The following is a 23,607-nucleotide window of genomic DNA, read 5'->3' as shown; positions in this document are numbered from 1 at the left end:
TAACTTACAATGGCAAACATTAAATTATTTCAGTCATTTGTCTTTATTTGTGGGTTATGGATGTGTCTCCTACTCAAACTACATTTTTTGCATATTCTTTTAGGTGGCTACTTGTCTACATAACTTAAGTTTAATCCTCAGAGAAATAGACTCTAACACAATTGACACAGACTCTAAAAGAGATGGGGGTGAAATTCTCTAAAAGGACAATTTCTGGACAGTCCTGGTGGCTCAGTTGACTAAGATGCCTACCATGTAAATTCAATGTCATGAATTGAAATCCAGAGTGAAACCTTTGTTGCATCAGTTTTACCTGAGAACTGTCTAATAAATTAGAAGGGAGAAAATACATGTGACCTCTGACCTCTCACTGAGATTATATGTATCCAGTCTACAGTATAACGGTATATCTTGGAGGACCACTGGATAATTGGCTGTGCACAAATAATGACATGATGATTTACCATGTCTTTTTCATACTGTTGGCACTGTTTGCAGTAGCTTGAGTTTAGAAATGCTATCAGCTGTGCTCAACCTCCAAGATGGCCGCCAGGGGGCATGTTACATCTAGTATCATAAACCATCCATAAGGCTTTTATTTTGAAAGTCGGTACCGGAAGTCACCTCGTTTATTCTGGCCGACTTGAAAGTGGTGAACAAGCCTCCCCGCCCAACATCACTCTCTCCGCTCGTCAGAAGCAAGCGCGCAGTACTGGAGGAGGGTGAAGTGTAAATACTGAAGAAGACGTTGTGCCACAGCTGAAAACAACAAGCTCAGCTGGCGTTACAGAACATTTTGGAGTTAAACCAATACGGTTTTTATTTCGTTTCGGGGGTTTCTGCTCGTCAGCAATGAAGTTGACAGCTGGTCGCCCCTCCAGGCTGAATGGAGGCTCCGAGTTGAGAAACCCCTTCGTCCACGAGCTGAGATTCACCCTGACAGAGAAAATTAAGGTAAGACTGTGAAATGAGTTCATAGTAAATTATCTACAGTTGGACATCTTCCTTCGTCATGTAACGCTACAACCAGGCATGTAATGGAGCCTAAACTCACTTTACACACCTTTTTAGGGCTGACAGGCATTTGTAATGTAACGTTACACCACACTGAATAAGTATCGTGATAACAAAATAATAGGAAGCTGTCCTAAAAACTTGGGGGGACTGGAAAAATCTTGTGACTGACTAGGAAAACTGGTTCCTCACTTTTTCCTTGGTCATAGCCAATGATGTAGTGGTAGCCTAAATGAAGAAGCAAACAACCAGCAATATAAACTCAAATCAATGATATCTTCAGTAAAGCATTAATTTATGCACCTCTTAAAAGACCATAGCATCATAAAACATACATCACTTTGATACTACTTACTATAATGCATTTAGTATTACTTCCACACAGATCCATGTTAGATCACAAAACCCCTTTTGATAAGATTTTGTCCTAAGAAACCCAATTCTAGGAGATGTCAAAAATGACATGAAATGATGAAATATAGCCTACTTAAGACATACTTGCAGGGCCGGATTAACCAACCACAGAGCCCCTGGGCACACATGTCCTATTGGGCCCCCCTCCTCTCGGTACACACCCACACCGTAACTCAAGATACTAGCCTGTTCACAAACAATACAAACGTAAACCTTTTACAGGTTCAAAGTAATCTGAAACTCAGTTTTAGCTATTACAAACTGCCATTCCTTGTATCTGGCTCATTCAATTTGAGAGTGATAACATTTGTCCAACTCCAAGGCAAGTTTTAGGTGGTGGAGCTTCCGTTTGTTTGCGTTAGAATTGTAGGCTGTGGCTTTAAGGAGGCGAGGTGACAGGTGGTGGGAATGAAGCACCAAAAAAAAAACAGTTAAATGTTGAAATTTATTGAAAAGGTTTGACTGTCTGTCTGTACCTAGACCCCCCTGCCCCAGCAGTAGCCTATATAATTAGTACTCTGTATCTTAGTTGGATGATATTCACTAAATGCATTGCTCATAAACATACAGACAATAGGTGGCAGTTTAATAATTGTGATTGGGGCCTCCGTATCAAAATAAATTGTGTTTAGGGCCCCCAGTGTCATTAGAGGCTGAGACTCGGGGCCCCATAATCACTCTAAACTGTGGCCTACAGCTGGGGGCCTGAGGCAGGTAAGTGTGTGTCAGGGTCCCGCCTGCCTGCACATTTCAATTGAAATTAGTGAAATTTTGCAAAATGCATTGAACACAGACGCAGGACTTAAAATATTTTGGGGCCCCTGGTGGTCCGGGGCATGTGCCCTGCATGCCCGGTCGGTAATACAGGCATGCATACTTGCACATATGAGAGTGTCTGCAGGTTCTGAAAAAGTCTGAAAATGTGTTGTGATGATCTAAAGTCTCGGCCTGGAAAAGTCTTGAATAAAGCACTTTATTACATAAAGTCTCAACTTCAGTTTTAGAAAGCGTAAATGTTGTGGTTTCTTAGTTCACTGTTAGAGATCCTCCCAGTCTTGCAGGCCTATATTGTGATAGATAAACAGTTTTTATTTTCACATTTAGTTCAGTAGTGAAATTGGTCTTATGTTTCACTGAAGCTGGCATTAACAAGTGTTAAATGTAACTTGATGAAACTTGCAGACAGCCTGAATATGTTGTCAGCAGCGCACAGCAAGGAAATGCATTTCCAGTGTCACACACACACCCACACACACACACACACCAATCTTTGCTATACCTAGTTAAATATTAGCATCTCTCTGCCTCCTAGCCTCAGAGTGACCGTTGCTACATTCATTGTGTGTGTTATCTTAAACCCAAGCAGTGTCATTCCAACAACACAATACACAATGATGGGTCCTTCTGCCAAGCCAGAGCTCAATCTTGATCGCCCAAATTTGCAAATGTTTGCATTTCACTTTCAAATCTGCAGTTCCTGACAGTGGGAAGGGTTTGTTCTCCTACAGATTGGAAGGCATCCGTTTCTTTTTTACGATGGTACTGTCCTGCTGTCATGTACTGACATGCTGCTGCAGGACGCCATGCACATGACTTCCACATTCCCCCTCTGTCAGTCTCCCTCCCCTCTCTCTCTCTCTCTCTCTCTCTCTCTTTCTAGCTGTTTCTTTTCACCCCCGCGCTCACACCCACCCTCCCACACACACACGGCACACACCGTGTTTGCACTTGGTTGTCAACACAGGGGTTTGGTGGGTAAACAGGCCGATGGTTAAACAAGGCTAAGCATGTATACTCGAATGACTGACTTTAGAAGAGGTGTGTGTGTGTGTGTGTTCTAGACCTGACACAAACAGGGAAAGCAAGTAGTGGCTGGTGAGGTGCTGCTGTGTTCCTGCCACAGATGGTTTGCTGTGGCTGGCTGTGTTTAGGCATCCTAAGTCGACCGCAGAAATCAATGGGATCTCTCTGCTGCAGGATGACGGTCAGGGTGGGATCCCTCCTCGTCCATCAATCACTGGATCGATGGGTTCTCATGCTAAGCGATTAGTGCGGTCAGCTGACAGCGCGGCTGCCCTGGACACACTCTCATTTCATCTAGTATGGAGTGTTCAAACCTGATTTTACCTGATTAAAACAAGTTGAAGGGAAAGTTTTACCTGATTGAAACAAGTTAAAGAAATCTGCCATTGAGGATAAGATAGATAAATCACCTCACCTCCAGATTTTTCTCGAATTAAGTGTAATTTCCTTGATGCTAGTGGAGTGATCTTCCTCATTTCAAGATATTGACACTTGTTTCTAGACAAAATCCCTGAAACAAATGAAACAAGTGGAATTTTATCTCCCCATAATCAGAATGTTTCACTAACTTTATGAAAGATAAGATTTTAAGCCTCATTATGAGACCAAAGATGAACATTTTTAGCAGTGTAGAGACATACACACGTGCATTTTGTGCACACACACGCTCACACAAGGGGAGGAAGTGCGCTGTTCCTGCTCTGCCCCTATGGGCTTATCTGTTTAGCCTTTTCCCCATAGCCCCAGGCCCCAGGGGAGCCTGCCTACATTCACAGCCATACATACAAAGCACAGGGCTCAGGAAATTGGCCTTCATGTTGGCACAGTGTGTTCCCAACAATAACGTTCCACTGACTCTGCTATGCGCTGTCCTCCAGAGTCCTGCACACAGACGAGTGTTAGGCACAGACAGTGGCTTTGCATGCTCACACAGCCATAAACCATGCTTTAATCTTGTGTTAAAAAGTCTTAAATTATCTAATAATCTAATGTATCTAATCTGTCTAACCTTAATGTGTTTGAAATGCTTGTATCAGAGGTCGTAATTTGAATTTGTAGCTTCCTCAAAAGTTGTGAATAGGATCAGCAGTAGCGTCGGTTTCATTTTCTTCTGTTGTATTATATTACTCGCACTCACAGTTTACAGTAAATTTGATCCACATGCATATCCACTCTTAGATTAGTGAAGTACGGGGTTAATGCAATATGCCATGTTGTGTTTTTGTCTCATACGCTTTCATAAATCTAATTGGACTTCATCAACATCCACCTAAACAATAATTTTTCCACGTCCTATTTCTTATAGTGCCCATTTATACTTTCATAACCTTCATCAATCACAGATCGGTTTTCCAGCTTTTTGTTTCTTGATGTTGGTTGTTAAATTGCTCTTAACTTTAATTCCAGGTAGCATTGAAAAGCTCTTAAAAAGTCTTACATTTGGCTCTTTCAAAGCTGCAGCTAGCCTGCTGCGAACATTTTCCCAGTATTGTTCTTGCTGGAAGAATCTCTTTAGCGGTGAATGGGTTTACTTCTTTGTCAGTTTTTCCGCTGGACTTTGCAGTAGATTGTAAACAGTTGTTATGTCTGTTCCTGATCAAAGCAGCAGTCCAGTGGAGGTAAGCTGTACCATGTGTCTATCTGTGTCTGCTTCTCACCTCCCACTACCCGCTTCTAATGTGGCAGTGAGGTGTGTTTTTCCACTTCAGACACGTGTATGGACACACCATCACACACACACACACACACACACACATGCACAGTCACATACACACACAAACAAATGCAAGCTCTGCCTGAACAAAAACATCACTTCCCTGAATGCCGTTGGCGGTAGAGCCATATGAATGCATGACGCGTTTGTTTTTCTGTGTGTGTGTCTGTTGGTCTGCTTGTAAATCTATGAGTGTGTGTTATAGAGGGAAGGCAAGTGGCGTTTGGTGTGTAAGCACATTCCTCCCCCTGGCCCTTAGTCTTCCTGGAAAGCCTTTTTTTTTCTAACTCCCAGCAAACTTGATCAGCAGCACCATGGACCAACTAGGTCAGCAAGTGAAACGGACCGACAGCAGCGAGTGCTCTGACCAGCTGAGTCACACATAGCTGAGCAGTGAACATCACAGACGCGGCTGCCAACTCTCCAGCTCTCAGACAAAGACATGTGACATCTGATAGAGCCGTGGTGTCCAGAGACTGGATTGGGACCCAAAGCTGTGTGGCGAGACCATTCAAATTGTCCCTAAATTGTTCTGTAGCAATAGCAGATGCTTCTTGATTTTTAGTGATCAAAGAATTTAAGCTTATTCTACTGTTGCACTCATTGTAAGTCGCTCTGGATGAGAGCGCCAGCTGCATGCCTAAAATGTAAATGTAAAACTGTTTTGGATTAAAAATGATAGTTTTATATGGAGCTACCAGCTATGTTATGCTGTCGTACAATTCCCATGTCCCGGCAATGCAAACTAGGTTGAATAAAATGTTGTAGATTTTGGTAAATAAACTGACAAATACTGTAAATTTTGCCAGCACGTAACATTTTGATTCCTGAAAAACATATAGGATACTAGAATAAAAAATTCAATAGAGACATAGATTGCATGCCAAATTGTATTATGTGTGTGTAAGTGTGTGTGTGTTGACAACAGGCGGTACTACCATTAGCCCTGTAGGCTTTGCCCTGGTGGACTGAACTCACGTTGCTTGGCCTTTCTCCCTGCCTGGCATGTCAGTTTATACACCAACAACATGACAAACAGCAGGAGACACTGAGTGCTAACTGGGTCCCCAGGTGGAAATCGGAGTGCATTGTCATTGGCCCTCAAATTGAAAACAATTAGCCCGGAGCAATTAGCTCACACTCCTGGGTGTCCCTTCACCATAGGAGCACATAATGTGTGCTGGGTCTCATTGCACAGAGCAGTTTTATGACATCCGGCATGGCCAGGATGAAAGGGAGAGCAGGGTATCTGCAAGTCCGAAAATAAATTATCTCAAAGTATTAAAGTAAAGTATTATAATGTCTTAAATACAGGTATTTGAGATCTTATTTTTCACCAAGTAATGACAGGTTTCTTTGCGCTGCATGTCCACTCTTAGATTAATACATAACAGGGTTAGTAGTACAACATGCATGGTTTCTGCTTTACTAAATACATTTGGACTTCATGTCCCTTAACAATTAACTTCCCGCTGTCCCATTTCTTTTCCTGCCCATTTATAGTTTCTCAACTTTCATTAGCTGTGTTGCTTTGTCTTAAAATTCAATTCCAAGTGGCATTAAATATGTCTTAAATTTGGTTTTCTGAAACCTGCAGATACCCTGGAGAAAGAGGTGAAGAATATGGTGGGACGTGACTGCAAGACAGTAAGCTTTGTGGGAAGAAAGTCATGGGTAGAAACCAGAAACTGTTCCACAAAGCATGTGAAAGTCACAGAGGGATGGAGACTGTTTTCTTTGGCCCCTTTCAGCTGGGAATAGAGAGAGTGTAGTGGAGTGACACAAAGGCTAAAAGAGAACAGGATGGGGTAAGGGAAAAAAAAAAAATTCAGTATGCAGGGTTAGGTTTAGACATTAATTTACATGAAAATGTTGTGGATTATCACTTTTAATAAAGTATATCAAATAAGGTTTCAAGAATGATGATATAGTGCAAAACAGGCACTTTCATAGAGATTCAGCTCTGCTCCAGTTCTAAGTGCAATATTGTTACATCCCTTTACTGGAGTAAGACCTATGGCACCTTAAGGCATCAGGCTGTTTAAAGGCCTACTCTCCATCTGCCTCTTACCTCTGCATCGCCCCGCGCCCCATCTGTCTCTACTGCTGGGTGAGACACCCGCCCCACTGTGTGTGTGTGTGTGTGTGTGTGTGTACATGTACATGCATAGGCGTTGGTATGTGTCAGATGTTTATCTTTGCATCTTGTATGTCGCTGTGTGCATGGGAAGGCAGTTGAGTGTGTGCGTCATATGTGGTATGTGTGTGTATGCATGTGTGTGTTTACGGAGAGGAAATGCCCTGCTTTACGAAGGATGGGCTGAGTAACTCCATGCCTTAATGGCCCCTGGCAGCCTTGAAACACTTAAGACAGAAGGTGTGTGTGTGTGTATGTGTGTGTGTGTGTGTGTGTGTGTGTGAGGAGACAATGGGTCCGTCGTGGCTCCCCAGAGTCTCCTGAATATTTCAGACACAACAGGACTCCTACCAAGTTCTTGAATTTTCCCGTCATGACACAGGACACATAGAGTCGCTCAAGGCTTTATGTGTGCTGCCATACTCCCTCTGTTTCTATATAGACAGTAGGATTATATCAGAGGATTGGATTAGATTCAATCAGACAAATAAGTCACTACTCTAAACTCTGTATACTCTACACCTCTAAACATCAGATTGAAGTAGAATTATCAAAAAACGATATCCCACCCCCATCCCTTGATTGGTTTTCATCATAATTAGTCATCTTCCTCTCACACAAAGATAGTTTGGATAAAAAAAATGGCAGAAATGTTTACTCTCTCTGGGGGGAAGTGTTCCCATTACTTTGATTTTATGGAGTAAAAGGACGACAAGAACATCAACACAGAGGAAACTGAATTTTCTTGATTTTTTTGAAGGCAAGAGAGGACACAGTTGCTGATTATGAATGCGTAACGGGAAACTAATGTAAGGAGTAGTGTAAGAAATTACCGAATATCACTTTTGAACTGAGCAGCGAGTCATGAGTAATATGTTATTTCTTTCAGTAACAAGCCCAGAATTGCCCAAGCCCGTTCTTCCACAGCAGATTTCAAAAGACATCAGCCGTGGATGGGTTGGTACCTACAAAAAAGGCTAGAAATCGCACCACCCCCCACCCCGCCCCGTCCCACCCCCTGAGAAAATGTCAGTGGATCCTCCCAGATGGATGTGTTAAGCTCTGAGGATGAGTCCACTGTGCGACAGGGATGGGGGCGGGGAGGTGGGGGAAGGCGTTGGAGTGTCATAAATCAACCCCCTTTACTGTTTATTTATTAATCTGGCCCTGCAGTCTGCACCTGGGCTCCTCCAGAGAGAGAGAGGGAGAGAGGGAGGAAAAGAAAGAAGGGGAGGAGGGGGGTGTGTGTGGATATGATTCCCCAGAGTGGTGACAGAAAGTGCATAATTGCAAGGGAAAAGAGAGGGAGGGGGAAGAGAGGTGTGATAGATGAACTCGCAGCGGAGTGGATAGATGTTGGGAGTGAGAGATGGATGGATGGATGGATAGATGGTTGGAAGAGAGGGGCGAGGAATTCCTCTGGGATTGGAGATTACTGTAAGGCGGGCCGGCAGGTTGATGAGAGGGGGATGAGAGAGCGCGCTGAAAATGGGGGGATGGAGAGATCGAACGGAGGACGGACAAGGGGGAGGAAGGGGTTGAAGATGTCACACAGTCAGAAATTACACCGGCGGCCGTGACTTTGTGACCCTGTTAGTACACACGCACACACACACACACACACACACACACACGCATACCGTATCTCCCTCATTAGAGAGAAGCATTAGAGCATGGCAGTTCAGGCAGCTGACCTCTCATCTCTGTTGTGGGATGTGGGCTTCACTAAGCTTTAACTCCTCGATATCAAGACTCAAGACTGTTTAGGCCTTGCTGACATCCTGAGTTGAAGGATAACACCTGTACTTTTTTTTTTTTTTTCTATCGTCATTAATGCCCATGAAAAGTGTAAACCCACCAATGTATTTGCCACAGGCAGAAAGTGAGATTAGACTTTTCAGGGCGCAGTCGTTATTTAACCAAGCTGATAAATGAACATTCCTGAGTCGGTACCTGCTAATGTTTTATATATTCTTACTCAATGTTTTTATCTCTTTTAATTGTATATTTAACCTAGTTTAACAATGTACTTTTTATACATGGCAAGTATTTCAGATGGTTTACTCCTTATGTAATTTGTGCATAACGATAAACAAACAAATGAATGGCGATAGGAAAATGCTAAAATTACACTGGTGTTATCCTTTAAGAGATCAGGAGTAGTATCCTTTATTTTCATCACTCTGTGTCTGCAAAAGCCTTTTTCTGCTGCTACTCATCTGTCACCCAAAACTCCTCAACATCTAGGTTTAAATACAATCAAATGTATTTTTCCTAGCTAGTGTGGATGTGTAGACCTGTAAGTCTGCTGTGGGGCTCCAGGGGCTCCTAACCAGGAAGGAAGGCATCACTAGCGGTGTGTCTGTCATTGATAGATGGCTGCGTGTTCCTTCCTGACAGCAGGAATTCAATTTGCTCCCTCCCCTCCCGACCCGGTAGGACATGTGGGCATATTTGTCTACTGTACAGGAATGTGTCGACACCAAATCGCTGTGTTTGACGGTTTGAAAAAAAAAACAAAAAAAAGCAAGTCCTAGGAATGTTAAATGATTGTACAGTGAATAATAGGTTGTGGAAATGCAGCGGAATGCTAAAAATGAAACCCATTCATCTCTCTCTCTCTCTCTGTCTCTCTCTCTCTCTCTCTCTCTCTCTCTCTCTCTCTCTCTCTCTCTCTCTCTCTCTCTTCTCTCTCTCTCTCTCTCTCTCTCTCTCTCTCTCTCTCTCTCTCTCTCTCTAGATAGGACTGATGACGGTGACGGTGTTCCCAGTGCGACTACTACTAGTGGCCTTTTTCATGCTGCTGGCCTGGCCCTTTGCCTTCACAGCCTCCCTGGGACGCTCTGACTACACCTTGGAGCCACAGTCATGGTGGAGGAGGTGTGTGTGTGTGGGTTTGAATACGTGTGTGTGTGTGTGTAGGAAAGTGTGAAAGGCCATATGGACTCATAGCCAGGCATGACACATGGGAGAGTGTGTGTGAATTGCAGTGTCCTGTTAATGGCGTCACGACCTACAGTATTTGTAGATGATGATGACACACAGCAGTTAACAAGCCCGTTCTCAACCACCAGCTTGGACCTACTCTATTGATCATCATTGGCATCTATTGAAAATGTATATGGATTCATACATCTGCTTATATGATTTCTTATATATATGTTAACATATATATGAATATATATGAATATATATGAATTAATCTGAAGCTATTTGATGTGAGAATGATCAGATTGAACCAACTGGACTCACATCTGACTGACCGGAATCCTATATATATATGACGGAAATGGACATTTTATCCACAAGCAGTGATGAAGGCTGGAGAGCGGTTTGTCCATCATGAAATTGAATTAAATATTGTTAAGATACACTTACTGCCGTGTGCAACCCCAGTCTTTTGAATACACAGATAAACACACACAGTAGCCTAGACGTTAGTGAAGCAGGTTTGTGACTGGAGGGTCGCCGGTCAAATCCCTGGACCCAATTGGAGGATGTGGGTGGGGAAAGGGAATGCGTGACACTTTCCCCTCCCTCTGTTGAGCTGCCCTTGAGCAAGGCACGAAACGCCCAATCTGCTCCAGCAATAGCCGAAGACTGTGGTCGTACTTGGCAGCTCGCAGTGTGATTGTGGGAAGCTGCTTGAATGTCAAGCAGGGCGTTGCTGGAAAAGAGCAAGTGTGTTGAGTCAACCTTCCCTGGATAAATAAAGCTTAAAAAGATACACACAGACTTTTACACATTTTTTCACCCATCTGTGTGTCCCCTTATCAGGCTGGTGGACCTGTCTCTCCGGGTGATCATGCGGGTCATGTGGTTCTGTGGAGGTTTCCATTGGATCAAGGTGAAAGGGGAACGGGCAATACCCTCCGAAGCACCCATCCTCACCCTGGCGCCGCATTCCTCCTACTTCGACGCCATCCCAGTCACCATGACCATGTGCTCCATAGTCACCAAACTGGAGAGCAAGAGCATTCCAGTCTGGGGAAGTGAGTGACACACATCCCATCACCTCCACCACACCTGGACTTATTGAAGGAAATAAAATTAAAGGTGTTGTGTGTAGCATTTTCAAACATCAATATATCATGGTGAAATTGATTCTGATACCTTGATATAATTACTGTAAACGAATGAGGCCATCCTTGAGATGAGTGGTAGCCTCTGTCTCACACCAGTGGCATTGTTAGTGCTGGTGTTTCTCAAAATTAAGACTACATTTCCCATAAACCCTGTTTCTTCCTGTCGCAGAGGATGTTGCTTCTTCAGTCAAAGGTTTTCTCTTTTCTTTACTGAAGAGAATAAACGTATTGGAAGTGATCTTTACAGAGGCCTTTAACTTGTTGCCTTTAACAGTCTGGCTCAAACTCTTAAAACTTTGGCACCATTTGCGCTGGAAGAACAGTTCCCTCTTCCTGTTTTGTGCCTTAAAGCAATCCCACCAAATGCGACCCTGTGGCACACAATGTAAAATACAATATAGAGTCTGGTAGAGGCTGACAATGATGGTGATGGTCTTGTTTGTTTATGGTAATTCTACTAATATCTCAAAATGAATGTGGTAATAATTTATTTATGATAAAATGCTACACGTAGCACCTTTTTAAGATGTAACCTACGACCTAAAAAGTTTTCGCAGTCACAGACCTGGATGGGACATGAATCACACTGCTGACAGCCACCCTACATGCTTCACATACAGGAGTTGGGCAGATATAGTCAGGAATGGAAGGAACGTATCTATAGTGCCTCAAGCTATCTTACCCAAAGAACATTCAGTTGGTCCAACGTCAGTAGAAATAGACGTGTAGTTGCTTATACATCATACCTGTCTCACTCAAACTGGTATTTCAAGATACACGACTTTCATTGCATTTCAAACTATTCATTGTAGTCCCTCAGCATGTCAGCAGTCCCTTATATAAATGTACTTTACTAATGATCGCTTTTACTAGTTTTAAGGTGAAATGTTCTAAGTTTCTGTAGCTTCTGAGTTATACTTTCTCACTTTACGTTAACTTCATCTTCCTCCCTCCAGCTCTGATCAACTACATCAGGCCGGTGTTTGTGTTTCGCTCTGACCAGGAGTCCAGAAGAAAAACTGTGGAGGAGATCAAGCGGAGAGCCCACTCTGGAGGGGAGTGGCCTCAGGTAACACACACACACACACTGACCGAACCTCAGGTTACACCTAGGACCTACGACCTAGGTGAACTTGGTCATAGAAAGGTGATAGCATAAAGTGAGTCACACACACAGTTCACACAGTTCAAGGTTAATTTAAGATAATGGATGGCAAGCTAAGTGGGATGCACTTCTGAGTCTGTGTGTGCACGTGTGTCTGTATGTGTATGTTTGTTCATTCCAGATCATGATATTTCCTGAGGGAACGTGCACCAACAGGTCCGGCCTCATCATATATAAGCCTGGTATGTGTTCAACCCCTCCGACTGCTTTATGCTGATCTTGAAACCAATTGGAAGGGCAGAGTGTATTTTACGACTTGTTTCACACATTCATTGCATTATGATGGTTTTCAGCTGTTTTCCTCCACAGCAAGTTCAGCTGTAGTGGTCTGTAGTGTTTATACCTTTAAAACTTTTCTGAGCTGAAAAACATTAACAAACCAGGAAGGAAGAACATTTTTAGGCTCATGGAAGAACTCTGATTTAGTTTGTCATGGAATTTTACAGTAGGGAACCCTACTTGATTATTTTTACAGGATCACTGCACAGTAATCAACATTTCTGCAAATGTGCCAGTTTTAGCCAGCTAGGTTTCCACTTCTTTTCTAGTCCATGGCTATTGATGTTAAAAACCATAAAAATGACAATAAAACCTTACATGCCATTTAAAGCCTCATGAAGAAGCCAGGCACTGATACAGATACCACATATGCATTTTTTTCATGTTTCATGGGGCAGGAAGCCAATGTTTTTTGTCCATCGGCCACAGTGGCTGGTAGATCCTAAAATTCGCCATTCGACTTTCACTTACAAGCCAACTCGATATTTTAAAAATAGAATAGGGGTCCAAATGATGGTTGGTTATCCTCCAAAGTGGGTGATAGAGTAGACTCATTTCTTACCTCGGGTGTGTCTGCGTGTTAGTAGAGAGAATGCGCGTGATGGTTTTATATGTTTGTTTCATGTCGTGTCGTTGTATTTGTACATGATTACCTATGCATGGTGTGGCCTACATAGCTCTGTGGGTGTGTCAAGGTGTAGATGTTTGGATGCATTCATTTGTACTCCATCTTTTCCTATGTTAGCCCTCCGTTCGTTTATATGTTCCATCCTGAGAGGACTGTGTGTGTTTGTGTCTGTCAGAGTTTTGTTCTCCCAGGATTTCAGGATTTATATTTTACATTTTAGGCATTTAGCTCTTAGCCAGAGTCTAGCTCACTTCCAATGAGTGAGCAGGTTGGGGGCTCAGTGTCTTGTTCAAGGACACTTCAACAGGACACATTAGTGTTGCTGGGATTGAAACTTGAGACCTTCCAGTTGCAGGACTGTTTCTGCTGAGTTTCACTGTTGTCCCCTCAAACTCCTTTTATTTCTAATGGGTGATCTTTGTTTTCTTGTTTTGTTTTTTCAAGCTTTTTTTGTGTTTCTAATCGCATTCCCTGTGTGTGTGTGTGTGTGTGTGTGTGTGTGTGTGTGTGTGTGTGTGTGTGTGCATGTGACCTACACTAACCCAGTTATCCTATCTGCCATTGTTCCCTGTCCCCTCTATCTAATCCACTCTCCTCCAGTCCTCTGTCACTCTGTCATTCCCAGTAAGCCCTGTTGGTCACACTCTGGCCTGCTGTGGTTGTGTTTGTGTGTGTGTGTGTGTGTGCGTGCGTGTGTGTGTGTGTGTGTGTGTGTGTTTGTCCAGCTTGGTCTGTCTGCTGTGTGTTACCGTTCCTCTCTGGATGTGTCTCCTCTAGTTATGTCTTTTCACTGGCTCCCAGCACAACAAAGCAATTGTGTGTGTGTGTGTGTGTGTGTGTGTGTGTGTGTGTGTGCGTGTGTGTTCACGTGCACCTACGTGTGTGCATGAACGTGCTGTGCACTTACCTCCCGTCCTTATCTCTTTTTCAAACTGTCTCTTAATAGAGCAGTCACTTTCATGTTCACCCTTCTCTCCCTGTGTGTCTTCTTATTATACTCATTATTATTCAGAGAGCGGTGGTGGTAATTCATGAGCTCCTACATGTTCTTCCATATTCTCATGTACGGCTGGACCGATATATGGGGCCGATATTGGCCTTGTATTAAAAATCAGATATCAGTTAGTCACGTCGTCCACATCCGACATGATGGAGGCTCCTCCCTGATCACAGCTAGACCAAGTTGACAAATCAGTCCCTATTTCCCTATTAGGATTTTAACAGCTTCAGGGGTTTCGGTCTGTAAAGGCTGCAGTGAAACCTGCCTCACCTGCTAACCCTCCTGCAGTGTTGGAGAGTAGTTTCACTACATACAGTATAATTAAGTTGTTTAAAGCAGCCGTAGGTAGGTCTTATTAGTTGACATTTTGTTTGAATTCAGCAAAAATAATCCCTGTGTTGCACCATTGCTCTGCTCTTTCCAAATACATTTGGAGGCTTGGGTGTCTAACCAATTTGGCAAACTGTGGAGCAGGAGAACTTCGCTTGGTGTTAAATGTCAATCACCTGAACGCTCACTGCCACTGGTTCAGTGGGTAGTGGAGGGAGGGGAGAGGGGGGCCAAGGGCATTTGTCCTCCAATTTGTCCTCCTTCAAACTTAGCTACCGTGGCTTTAACTACATTTTGCAGCAGCTTGGTAGTAGTTCAACTAAAATCATAGTTTTTAGTAGTTCATTGATTTGTCATTTTAAGGTGTAGCTAACCACTGCAATTATCAAAAAAATGTTTTGGTATAAAAGAAAAATTTGGGCGGAAACACTGAATATTTGACATTTTATCTACTGTTATGGCCATAGAAATTGTCAAATCTAAAGCTATTGAATTCCCCATATCAGTGGAACCCTATTCTCATGCATGATCTTCCTTCACTACTCAAAGGTGGGACGGTAGCCTGAAAAGGGATTTGGCCGGTAATAAATACTATATGTAGCCATCTATCAGTCCGTCTGTCATCAGCAGGACATTATAGGACCTCAGTAGAGACGCTGTCTGCCAGGCTGGAGGTTATCCTGAGGTTGTCAGCTTGTCACTCATCTAAACCAATACACCTGACTCGACTGACTACATTGTTCTGTTGTTCTGGTCTGTCTCTCTCTCTCTCCGTCGCTCTCTTCAGTTCAATCCAAACCTACTTTACTGGCATGATAAAGAAATCTGTGTTGTCAAAGCAATATAGTATATCATTTTTTGACTGTATATAGATATGTAGGATGAAAAAATAGTTGGAGGGCATCATACTATATGCATTTTTCTCTTTTTCTTTTTTCTCTTTCCCTCGTCTGTCCTTTCCTTTTTAATTCAGTTACTTTATTGCCAAAGCACTTCACAAAATTTAAATTTTTTTGTCATTTTTTTTCATTTGTTCGAAAACCATCAAACTACATTTTCTTGTTCTCCTCCTTATCTAACATTCTTTCATTCTCTCCCTCTCTCTCTCTCTCTCTCTCTCCCTCTCAGGTGCGTTCATACCAGCGCTCCCAGTGCAGCCAGTAGTCTTGCGCTACCCCAACAAACTGGTAAACACCCTGCATCCTGTCGTTCCCTTCCTCTTGCACATTCTTCTCATTCCTTCCATACCTGCTCTCTGTAACCCCTGATATAGTTCAAGTTCAGTGTGACTCCTCCCACACACACACACGCACAAACACACACCTGTGATGTAATGGTTTCTTTCCCGTTAGCGTGTTTGTCTCATGTTGAATGACTTCATGTCATGTAGGATGATATTTCATCCTCCCTCCCTCACTGCCTCTCTCTCTCTCTCTCTCTCTCTCTCTCTCTCTCTCTCCCTCTCCCCCCCCACTCAGGTTTCATGTCTCTCTCTCAGCACCTCTCCTCGCTCCCTCATGAATTATGCAGTTCTTATTACCTCCCTGCTCTTGCCTGTTTTCCCTAGAAAGCTTTTGTCACCATTCCCCTCAGTGCTGAGTTTAGTCACCAAGTGACAAAGCGGCAATGCGAGGCAGGGTTAAGTGGGGGGAAAAAACAGGAATTAACCACACTAACGGGATACAAACCCATCCCCAGTTTGTATATTCCCATCCAGAATGCTTATTTCTACAACATCAGCAGTGTTTCCTTTCCATCCCATCCATTTCCATCCATTCTTTTAGCTGTGGTGGCCTTCTGCAGCTGGAGAATTGCTCCCACAGCTAGAAAACTGTAAATGCAATGAAGATTCATCATCTGGTCTTATTGCTCAGCTGGGCATAAAAATAAAGCAACGATTGCATTGCAATTACAGCACAAATGTCTATATATCATGGTATGAATACGCAGATAAGTGCCGCTCTTAAACCGTAACACCTACTGGAACTGATGCTGGAACAGGGACAGCAGTGAGCCTTTGTCTCAGAAACCAAAACTACATCCATTTACAAAAAAAAATACATCAAATACTGATTGTCAGTGAGCCAAATTAGAACATCTATTTTGTGTTCCACCTGAATGTTTTGCATGTCTACTTACTTACATACGCATTTCGCTATCATCACTGTCAACAGACCGTAAAAAATGCTGAGAAACATAGAGAGAGAGACTAGTAGCATCACTTGCAAGTACCAGGATGGCCTGTATGGAACTCAACTCTTCCACTGTACATGTAGTACACAGTGAAATAAATAATACTTTCTTGGGCTCATGGCGCATTCCAAACATGCAAAAATGAGAACCGCATGAACAAAACAATGCAACAAGACAACATAGTTCAACAGTGCAATAGTAGGTCAAGTGTTAAATATGGAATTATACAACAATTGTTTCTGACCACACGTTGTGGTTGGACAACAAGCGTTCCATGAGTGCTTATAAGCACAATATATGAACTTGTATGTCGTAACTCGAACGGTATCACTCCGCCTTGAACTATAACTGGAATGAAGCAAGCAATGATGTTTATTGCTTAGCAACAGGAAACTAATTTTTGCTGGTGCAGGGCCAAAATAGCATGATTAAATTAAAACCCAAAGCTCGTTACCTTTGTTTAATGTTTGTTACAACTGTAAAAATGTTGTAAATCAGCAGCACACTGGTGCCAATAACCACAATACAGCACTGCCTCTTACACTGTATATATTATTGCTTAAGCAATCAAGTATTGCAGTATTACCAGTTGAAGCAAGTTCAAGTTTGTTTATTTATATAACTCTTAATCACATGCATGTCTCAGAGGACTTTACAGAGAATGAGCCTACCTAGGTCTAACTGATCAAGTATTTCAGAATTAATAGAATCACAGTATTTGATGAGATGCATGGGAGTCTATGTTATAGGTATAAAGTAACTGGGTCTATGGCCGTCGTCGATACACACTGATACACACACCCCTAACAAAAATAACAAAACAGCAGTTCCAGGGAGTTGTTTAAGGGAGAGACAAGAGCGAGGAAGTGGAGTTGGTAGGAAATGGACTTCTTGCAGTGTGTCTGTGTGTGTGTGTGTGTGTGTGTGTGTGTGTGTATCCTGAGCCATTTCCTCTTTCCCCTTCCTCTCCACAGGATACTGTTACATGGACGTGGCGAGGTCCTGCGGCGTGAGTATCTCTCTTTCTCTCTCTCTCTCTCTCTCTCTCACTCACACACACACCACAAGACACACACACACACATACATACTGCTGCTATTGCCCCCTGCTTGCTGTGTGGTTAAAACACCAGTGACCTGTTTTCCATTAAAAAGGAATGTGGTACGACGCTTTAGGGGGAACCTCCATTATCCCTCGTGCAGTACCATCTGTTCAGCCTCCTCTCCGTCCTTCTTATTCTTATTTCTCTCTTTCTGATTTCCCTCACTTCATCCCGTTGTCTTGTCATGTGCAGAATAAACAAACTGCTCTATCTTCCAGGTTCAAGATCCTGTGGCTCACTTTGTGCCAACTACATAATTCTATGGAGATAGAGGTGGGTGTTTCAGCGATTTTACCTCCAGTACCTCCAGTCTTCTTTCCAAGATGGAGGGATGATATTGGAGTCAGACTGATATATTGGGCCTTTTATTAAAAATCAGATATTGGCCAGGCAGGGTCATCCAACTCCGATATGATGGATATGATGCAGTTTGTTTGATCACATAATTATTGTATAGTTGATCAATGCTACACTGCTTTTCTATGCGGAGCTCTTAATCTGAATTGATTCTAATGCAACATTTTTATTGCATTCCACACAAGTATGCATCAATATGTTATTATTTTTATTGTTATTATTGTTATTGGGTTTCAGTGGAGAGTTTTAGTGTCACATGGTCTAAATGTTGTTTCAGAGGCTTTTCCAGCCTGCCAAGAATTAAATTGTGGGGGGAAACACTGAAGGCGTGTAATTTTTTGGAATTTCCTGCCATGAAAAAGATCAAAACATTGGCTATCGTCGGTGCAATCCAATATGATTGGTATCAGAACTGGCCTATAAAAACCCAAATCATGTGAGCCCTAGTTGACATTTCCTTTCTCTCTCTCTCTCTCCACAGTACTTGCCTATATACACTCCTTCAGAGGAGGAGAAGAGCAGCCCTGCTCTGTTTGCCAATAACGTCAGACAACTCATGGCCAGGTGAGTGTGTGTGTGTGTGTGTGTGTGTGTTTGCTTATGTGTCTTTGATCAAAGTGTGGGTGTGTGTGTCTGCAAGTCTTATGTTTGCATGTGTGTGTTTGCGCAAGTACTTGTTTTTAATCTCACACTATTAGTTTAGACACACAGGCATGAATTCCCCATCCATCAGTTGGGAGGCGGGTCCTGGTAAACTTTTCCTTTGCGTTCTGATAGGGCGCTACAGCTGCCACTCACAGACCTGTCCTTTGATGACTGCCAGCTCAGCCTATCACAGGGCCCGCTGCACATCACCAGCAACAGCAGCCTGCTTGAGTTCAATCGGCTGGTGTGCCGCTTGGGGTGAGTGGAGGGAGACTGGGCTGACTGGTTGGACTGGGTGGAGGCTGGGTAGGGGATGAGAGTGTGGGGCGCTGAAGTTAAAGCAACAGTGACACCTAGTGGTAGGAGGGTAGAAACACAAGCAGGGAGAACTGGTCAACTGTGTATAATTAGGGTTAGACTGTTTAATTCACTGTTTATTGTATAATTTATTAATACTAAACTGGTTGTCGAGGGGTATTATTAGTATTGTTATTATTATCATTCTGGTTTTCAATGGAGAGTTTTAGGGTGACAGTAATTGGTTTCATAGGTGTCATACATGTGTTAAAGGATAACTTATGTCACACATTGTAGTTTCTTAGGATTTGTATGTTTTTCTGCTGCGTTGTGTGTGTGCAGGCTGAGAGCGGGGACTACAGACACGGTGCTGGAGCAGCAGGCCAGCAGAGCCAGAAAGCTGTGTGGAGACAGGCTGGGTCTGGAGGACTTCGCCCAGTACCTCAACCTGCCTGTTACCGACATCCTCACACAAGTCCACAGCCTCTTCGACCAGGTAAACACACCATATACTAACTACCTTCAAACAAAACAAGCGGATTCAAGGTAACTACAGTAGTGTTTTTTGTTAAAACTTTACTTTTGTTATATATTTGTGAATTTATAAAGATAGTTCCATAATGAACTTTTCAGAAGGACTGAAGGTGCGGACTTCATTATGTGATGTAAATGATTCCCATATTCTTATTGTGTAATGTTGTGTTGGTGTAACATGCAAAGAACCACTTTGTCTACTGAGTGTACATGCTTTCAAACTAGTTTACTAGTTTTTGCAGGAAATCAGAACACATTGATTTAAAGATCAGATTTGTCCTATGCTAAGTCTGCTCCATGAGCTCATTCATCAAGCAATTTTAATTTGCTTTCATTGTCCTTTCCCCAGCATGGAGAGGGGCAGATAGACATCAGGCAGTATGTCATTGCTCTGTCTACTGTGCGTCGACCATCAAAGTCTATGGAGACCCTCAAATTGGCCTTCAAGGTGAGTGCTTTTGCTTTTAAGTCTGGTTTGATTCCGTTTTTAAGTCATTGTACTAAGATGTGGTTCTGTGCAGATGTATGAGAGCGAGGAGAGCAGGAACGTCCTGGTAGAGGACCTGGCCAACATCCTGGAAACAATGCTGGGAGTGGAGGAGGTGGAACTCTCTCGACTCTTTTTAGCTCTTGACTCTGTCGGTATACCTGACACAGGGAAGATCACATATGGTAAGACCCAGTGTTTGTTTATGACGATTCGTGCATCTCCTTTTAAAGGTGCAACATGTAGCATTTTGAAACATCAGTATATCATTGTCAAATTAGCTGTGATATCTTGGTATAATTACCGTAAGCAAATGAGACCACGGTCAAGATGATTGGTGGCCTCTATCTCATATCAGTGGTATTTTTAGTGCTAGTGTTTCTCAAAATGAGACCAAATTTTCCCATAAATTCTGTTGCAAAGAGGATTTTGCTCCTTCAAAATTATTTTTTTTATCAGCCTTTCTCTTGTTCCACCATCTACCATTGCAAGAAACTCCGAACTCTTTAGCTGATTTTTCACTGGATAAACAGTGTCCCTTTTTACTGTTTTGTACCGTAAAGCAATCCAGCCCTGCAGTGTAGAGGCCAGTAGAATCCGCAGTACTTGCCTTGAACACCATTTCTCTTCTATATCTCACCCCCCGTTTTCCCAGATGAACTCCACCATTTCATCAAGCAGCATCCAGACTTCACCCAGCAGTACCTTGACTTCCCCGGCGCTCCCCGCCGCAGCTGCGTCCCCCCGGCCAATGGCTGGAACGGCCAGACCCACAAGAACAAAGACGACTGAAAGGTGGACTCCAGATTTTTCCACTGCCCCCATCTGCCTGTTCTATCTGTCTAACAGCTTCCCTCATATACTGTAGCTCGCCTACCACCTCTGTGCCTTTATTTTTAAGTGGGGGAGATGCGGTCAGGGGGGCAAGAGCAGGGAAGGAAATAGGAATAGAGGAGTGTGGATGCAAGGAGAATGAAAAGCGGATATAAGAGACGTTAGGAAGTGTTAGGAAGGAGCGACGCAACACGGGTATGACGAGGGAATTAATGGAAGAGACGGACGGAGAGACGTTACGTGCATGAAGGAATTAAACGGAATCTACACCTCTACTCCATTGCCTCTCTCCATTTTCCTCTGAACTTTTTTTTTTTTTTTTCTTTTGAGACTGCAAGGTGATTTAAAGAAGCATGACGTTTTTAAGAAATGCTCTCCAAATATATCGGGTATTTATTTGAAAATGATTTTCTTATGTGTAAACTATGAATATTTATTTTATCAGTCAATGAAAGGAGCTTTTTTTATTTTTTTTTTTATTTTTTTTTTAAAGCTCTGTTGTTGACTGTTTGTGCTCAAGGTTAGCACTGTTGTCTGCCAGGCAATTGGACATCAACAGAAGCGTTGCACTTTCCCATTTAATAATCACTTTCATACACAGTTCTTTAAGACATGCCATTGGTAAAAGCCTGGGTTCCCCATTCCCATGCTTTTAAATCAATGCATAAGTAAACATTCTGAGTAAAAGGAATCAGGTTAGAGAGGTATACATGCTGCCAGACTGGTCTTGCATTCATTGATGGGGCGAGGTTGTTGCCATACCAAACTATATAGCAGCAAATGGATGAAAGCAAAAACAGTGTGGCAGCAATTCCAGGGAAATCCTTCTTTACTTCAAGCGACTGTCTCACTGCCTTAGACAAACGGACCAAGACTCTTTACAAAAAGACGAAGACGTGTTGACCAGGATGACCGACAGGGACCAAAATTGAAAGGACTCCAGAATGGCTTTGTTTTGATTGGTGACTGACATGGTGATAGAAAGACTGTGAACTGATACGATTGCTGTTGTAGCTAAATGTGAATGTCAGTACTGTCTTTCAGGAAAGGTTTTCAGCCATGGAAATATTTTCCAGGTAAAAGTTGCCACAAACTGATTTTAAACCAGTCTACTTTTTTCCAGACCAAAAGCAACACTAAAGAGGAGCACACACAACATCCGCATGTCTTCAATTTACCAAGCTTCTGTGCATTCCTTGGCGGCTTAAATATTCATCTCAGATGGTTTACGCTGGACTGACACATTTTGTACATTTGTGACTGTAACTTTCTTGTGATGTTTTTAAGTTTTCATTTCTCAAGAAGCGGTCTTGAATGCAGATGTACAAAATCAAAACTCCTTGCCTTTATTTTGCAAATAAAAAGCTTTCATTTATGTTATTGGTCCCCTCCTGTTTTTCTCCACTAGGGGGAGCTCTGCTTTCATACATTGACCATGAGTGGGTTTGACTTCATTGAACCCCTCAAAGAAATGTACTTATATGGCTCAAGCATGGGCTCAAGTCAATGGTTTTCTACTGCAGTCACTGGTGGAGGATTGTTTTTTTCTGCTGCTTTTACTTTTTACCACATTTGCTCTGGTTCTTTGTGTGTTACCTCTTGATCATTCTTGGTAATCATACAGGTGATGGCCTGCAAACAGACAATACCAACCCACAATGTCCAATTCCTTCAATAATAACTCCTCCCTTATGAGTCCACATGGTGGCGCTAGCTCCCCGAGCTGCACACACCCGAGACATCATGCACCGCTGCCCACCTGATGGACAGGAAAAAGCATTACCTCATCCCTTCCTTTCATTCCTTCAGGTAAAAATAGACAGATTAAGCCCGGGCTTTCATGAGAGGGAGCTACAGAGGAGGTGTGGAAGCAGGGAGAGAGGGATAGAGATGGAGGAGGGAGACTAAATGGATCGTTCTGCTCCAAATCCAATTCCTAATAGCTGGAGGGAGGGCGGGTGGGAGGAGGGAGAGGAAAACAGTCAAAGAAAGAGGAGAGGGAGAGGAGGAGTGGAGATATCACGTCTAACAATTAAGACCTGCCTTCGGGGGCTAAAGAAGAAGCTTTGTTGAGAACATATAAATTGCTCATTGAGCGCTGCCTCTCTGCAGTCTCAGATACCCCTGCCTCAAAGGAATACGCCATTAAAGACAGCAGCCTGCCGCCTGCAGCCCACCACACAGGAGGGCTGGAATCTGTTCACAGTAGTTTGGGATCCATCTCCAGCCGTCATCCCATCCCAACACACACACACAGTAAACACAAACCTGAATCTAGTCCCAGCGACTGTGGAAACATCACAGCACATCCATCCACTGTAGATCCCCCATGCTACCTGGACATTTCAGGGTCAAAGACTCTGCTCTGTAACAGTTGTACTATTTATTCTTGTTGTACAGGCCAAGTGCTTGAGCCTTTGATTGCCCATGCCTGAAAATTAATCTGTGTGCTTTTCTCTGAACCGAGTTGTGGAGGCCAACAGTGGCAATCACCCTATTTTGAATCAAAATCGTATCTGTATTTGTGTTTTATACTGGATGGCTTGATATGACATTGTAAAAAAAAAAAGGCTTTAGCAAATGTTTTTC

General features: G+C 43.0%; 1 protein-coding gene across 1 annotated transcript; it reads left to right on the top strand.

Annotated features, from left to right (window-relative positions):
- Nucleotides 1–703: 703 nt before the first annotated feature.
- lpcat1 (lysophosphatidylcholine acyltransferase 1) lies at nucleotides 704–22,393 on the top strand. The gene is made up of 14 exons (XM_071914909.2): nucleotides 704–954; nucleotides 9,823–9,962; nucleotides 10,860–11,074; nucleotides 12,124–12,236; nucleotides 12,454–12,514; nucleotides 15,698–15,756; nucleotides 17,737–17,771; nucleotides 18,083–18,137; nucleotides 18,703–18,785; nucleotides 18,999–19,124; nucleotides 19,506–19,659; nucleotides 20,047–20,145; nucleotides 20,219–20,369; nucleotides 20,840–22,393. The coding sequence occupies exons 1-14, from the start codon at nucleotides 853–855 to the stop codon at nucleotides 20,974–20,976; spliced, it is 1,530 nt and encodes a 509-aa protein (XP_071771010.2). The 5' UTR covers nucleotides 704–852; the 3' UTR covers nucleotides 20,977–22,393.
- Nucleotides 22,394–23,607: the final 1,214 nt, after the last annotated feature.

The sequence above is a fragment of the Centroberyx gerrardi genome, chromosome 19 (assembly GCF_048128805.1).
Source record: "Centroberyx gerrardi isolate f3 chromosome 19, fCenGer3.hap1.cur.20231027, whole genome shotgun sequence".
In the NCBI taxonomy this organism is placed as follows: Eukaryota; Metazoa; Chordata; class Actinopteri; order Beryciformes; family Berycidae; genus Centroberyx; species Centroberyx gerrardi.
The sequence above is the reverse complement of the archived record's forward strand: the minus strand, read 5'-3'. Positions and strand labels throughout refer to the sequence as shown.

Coding starts and splice junctions, on each gene's coding strand:
- lpcat1 (XM_071914909.2), top strand. CDS start 853: ATGAAGTTGACAGCTGGTCGCCCCTCCAGGCTGAATGGAGGCTCCGAG. Junction 9,963..10,859: donor CCACAGTCATGGTGGAGGAG/GTGTGTGTGTGT, acceptor TCCCCTTATCAG/GCTGGTGGACCTGTCTCTCC. Junction 17,772..18,082: donor ACGTGGCGAGGTCCTGCGGC/GTGAGTATCTCT, acceptor TCTATCTTCCAG/GTTCAAGATCCTGTGGCTCA.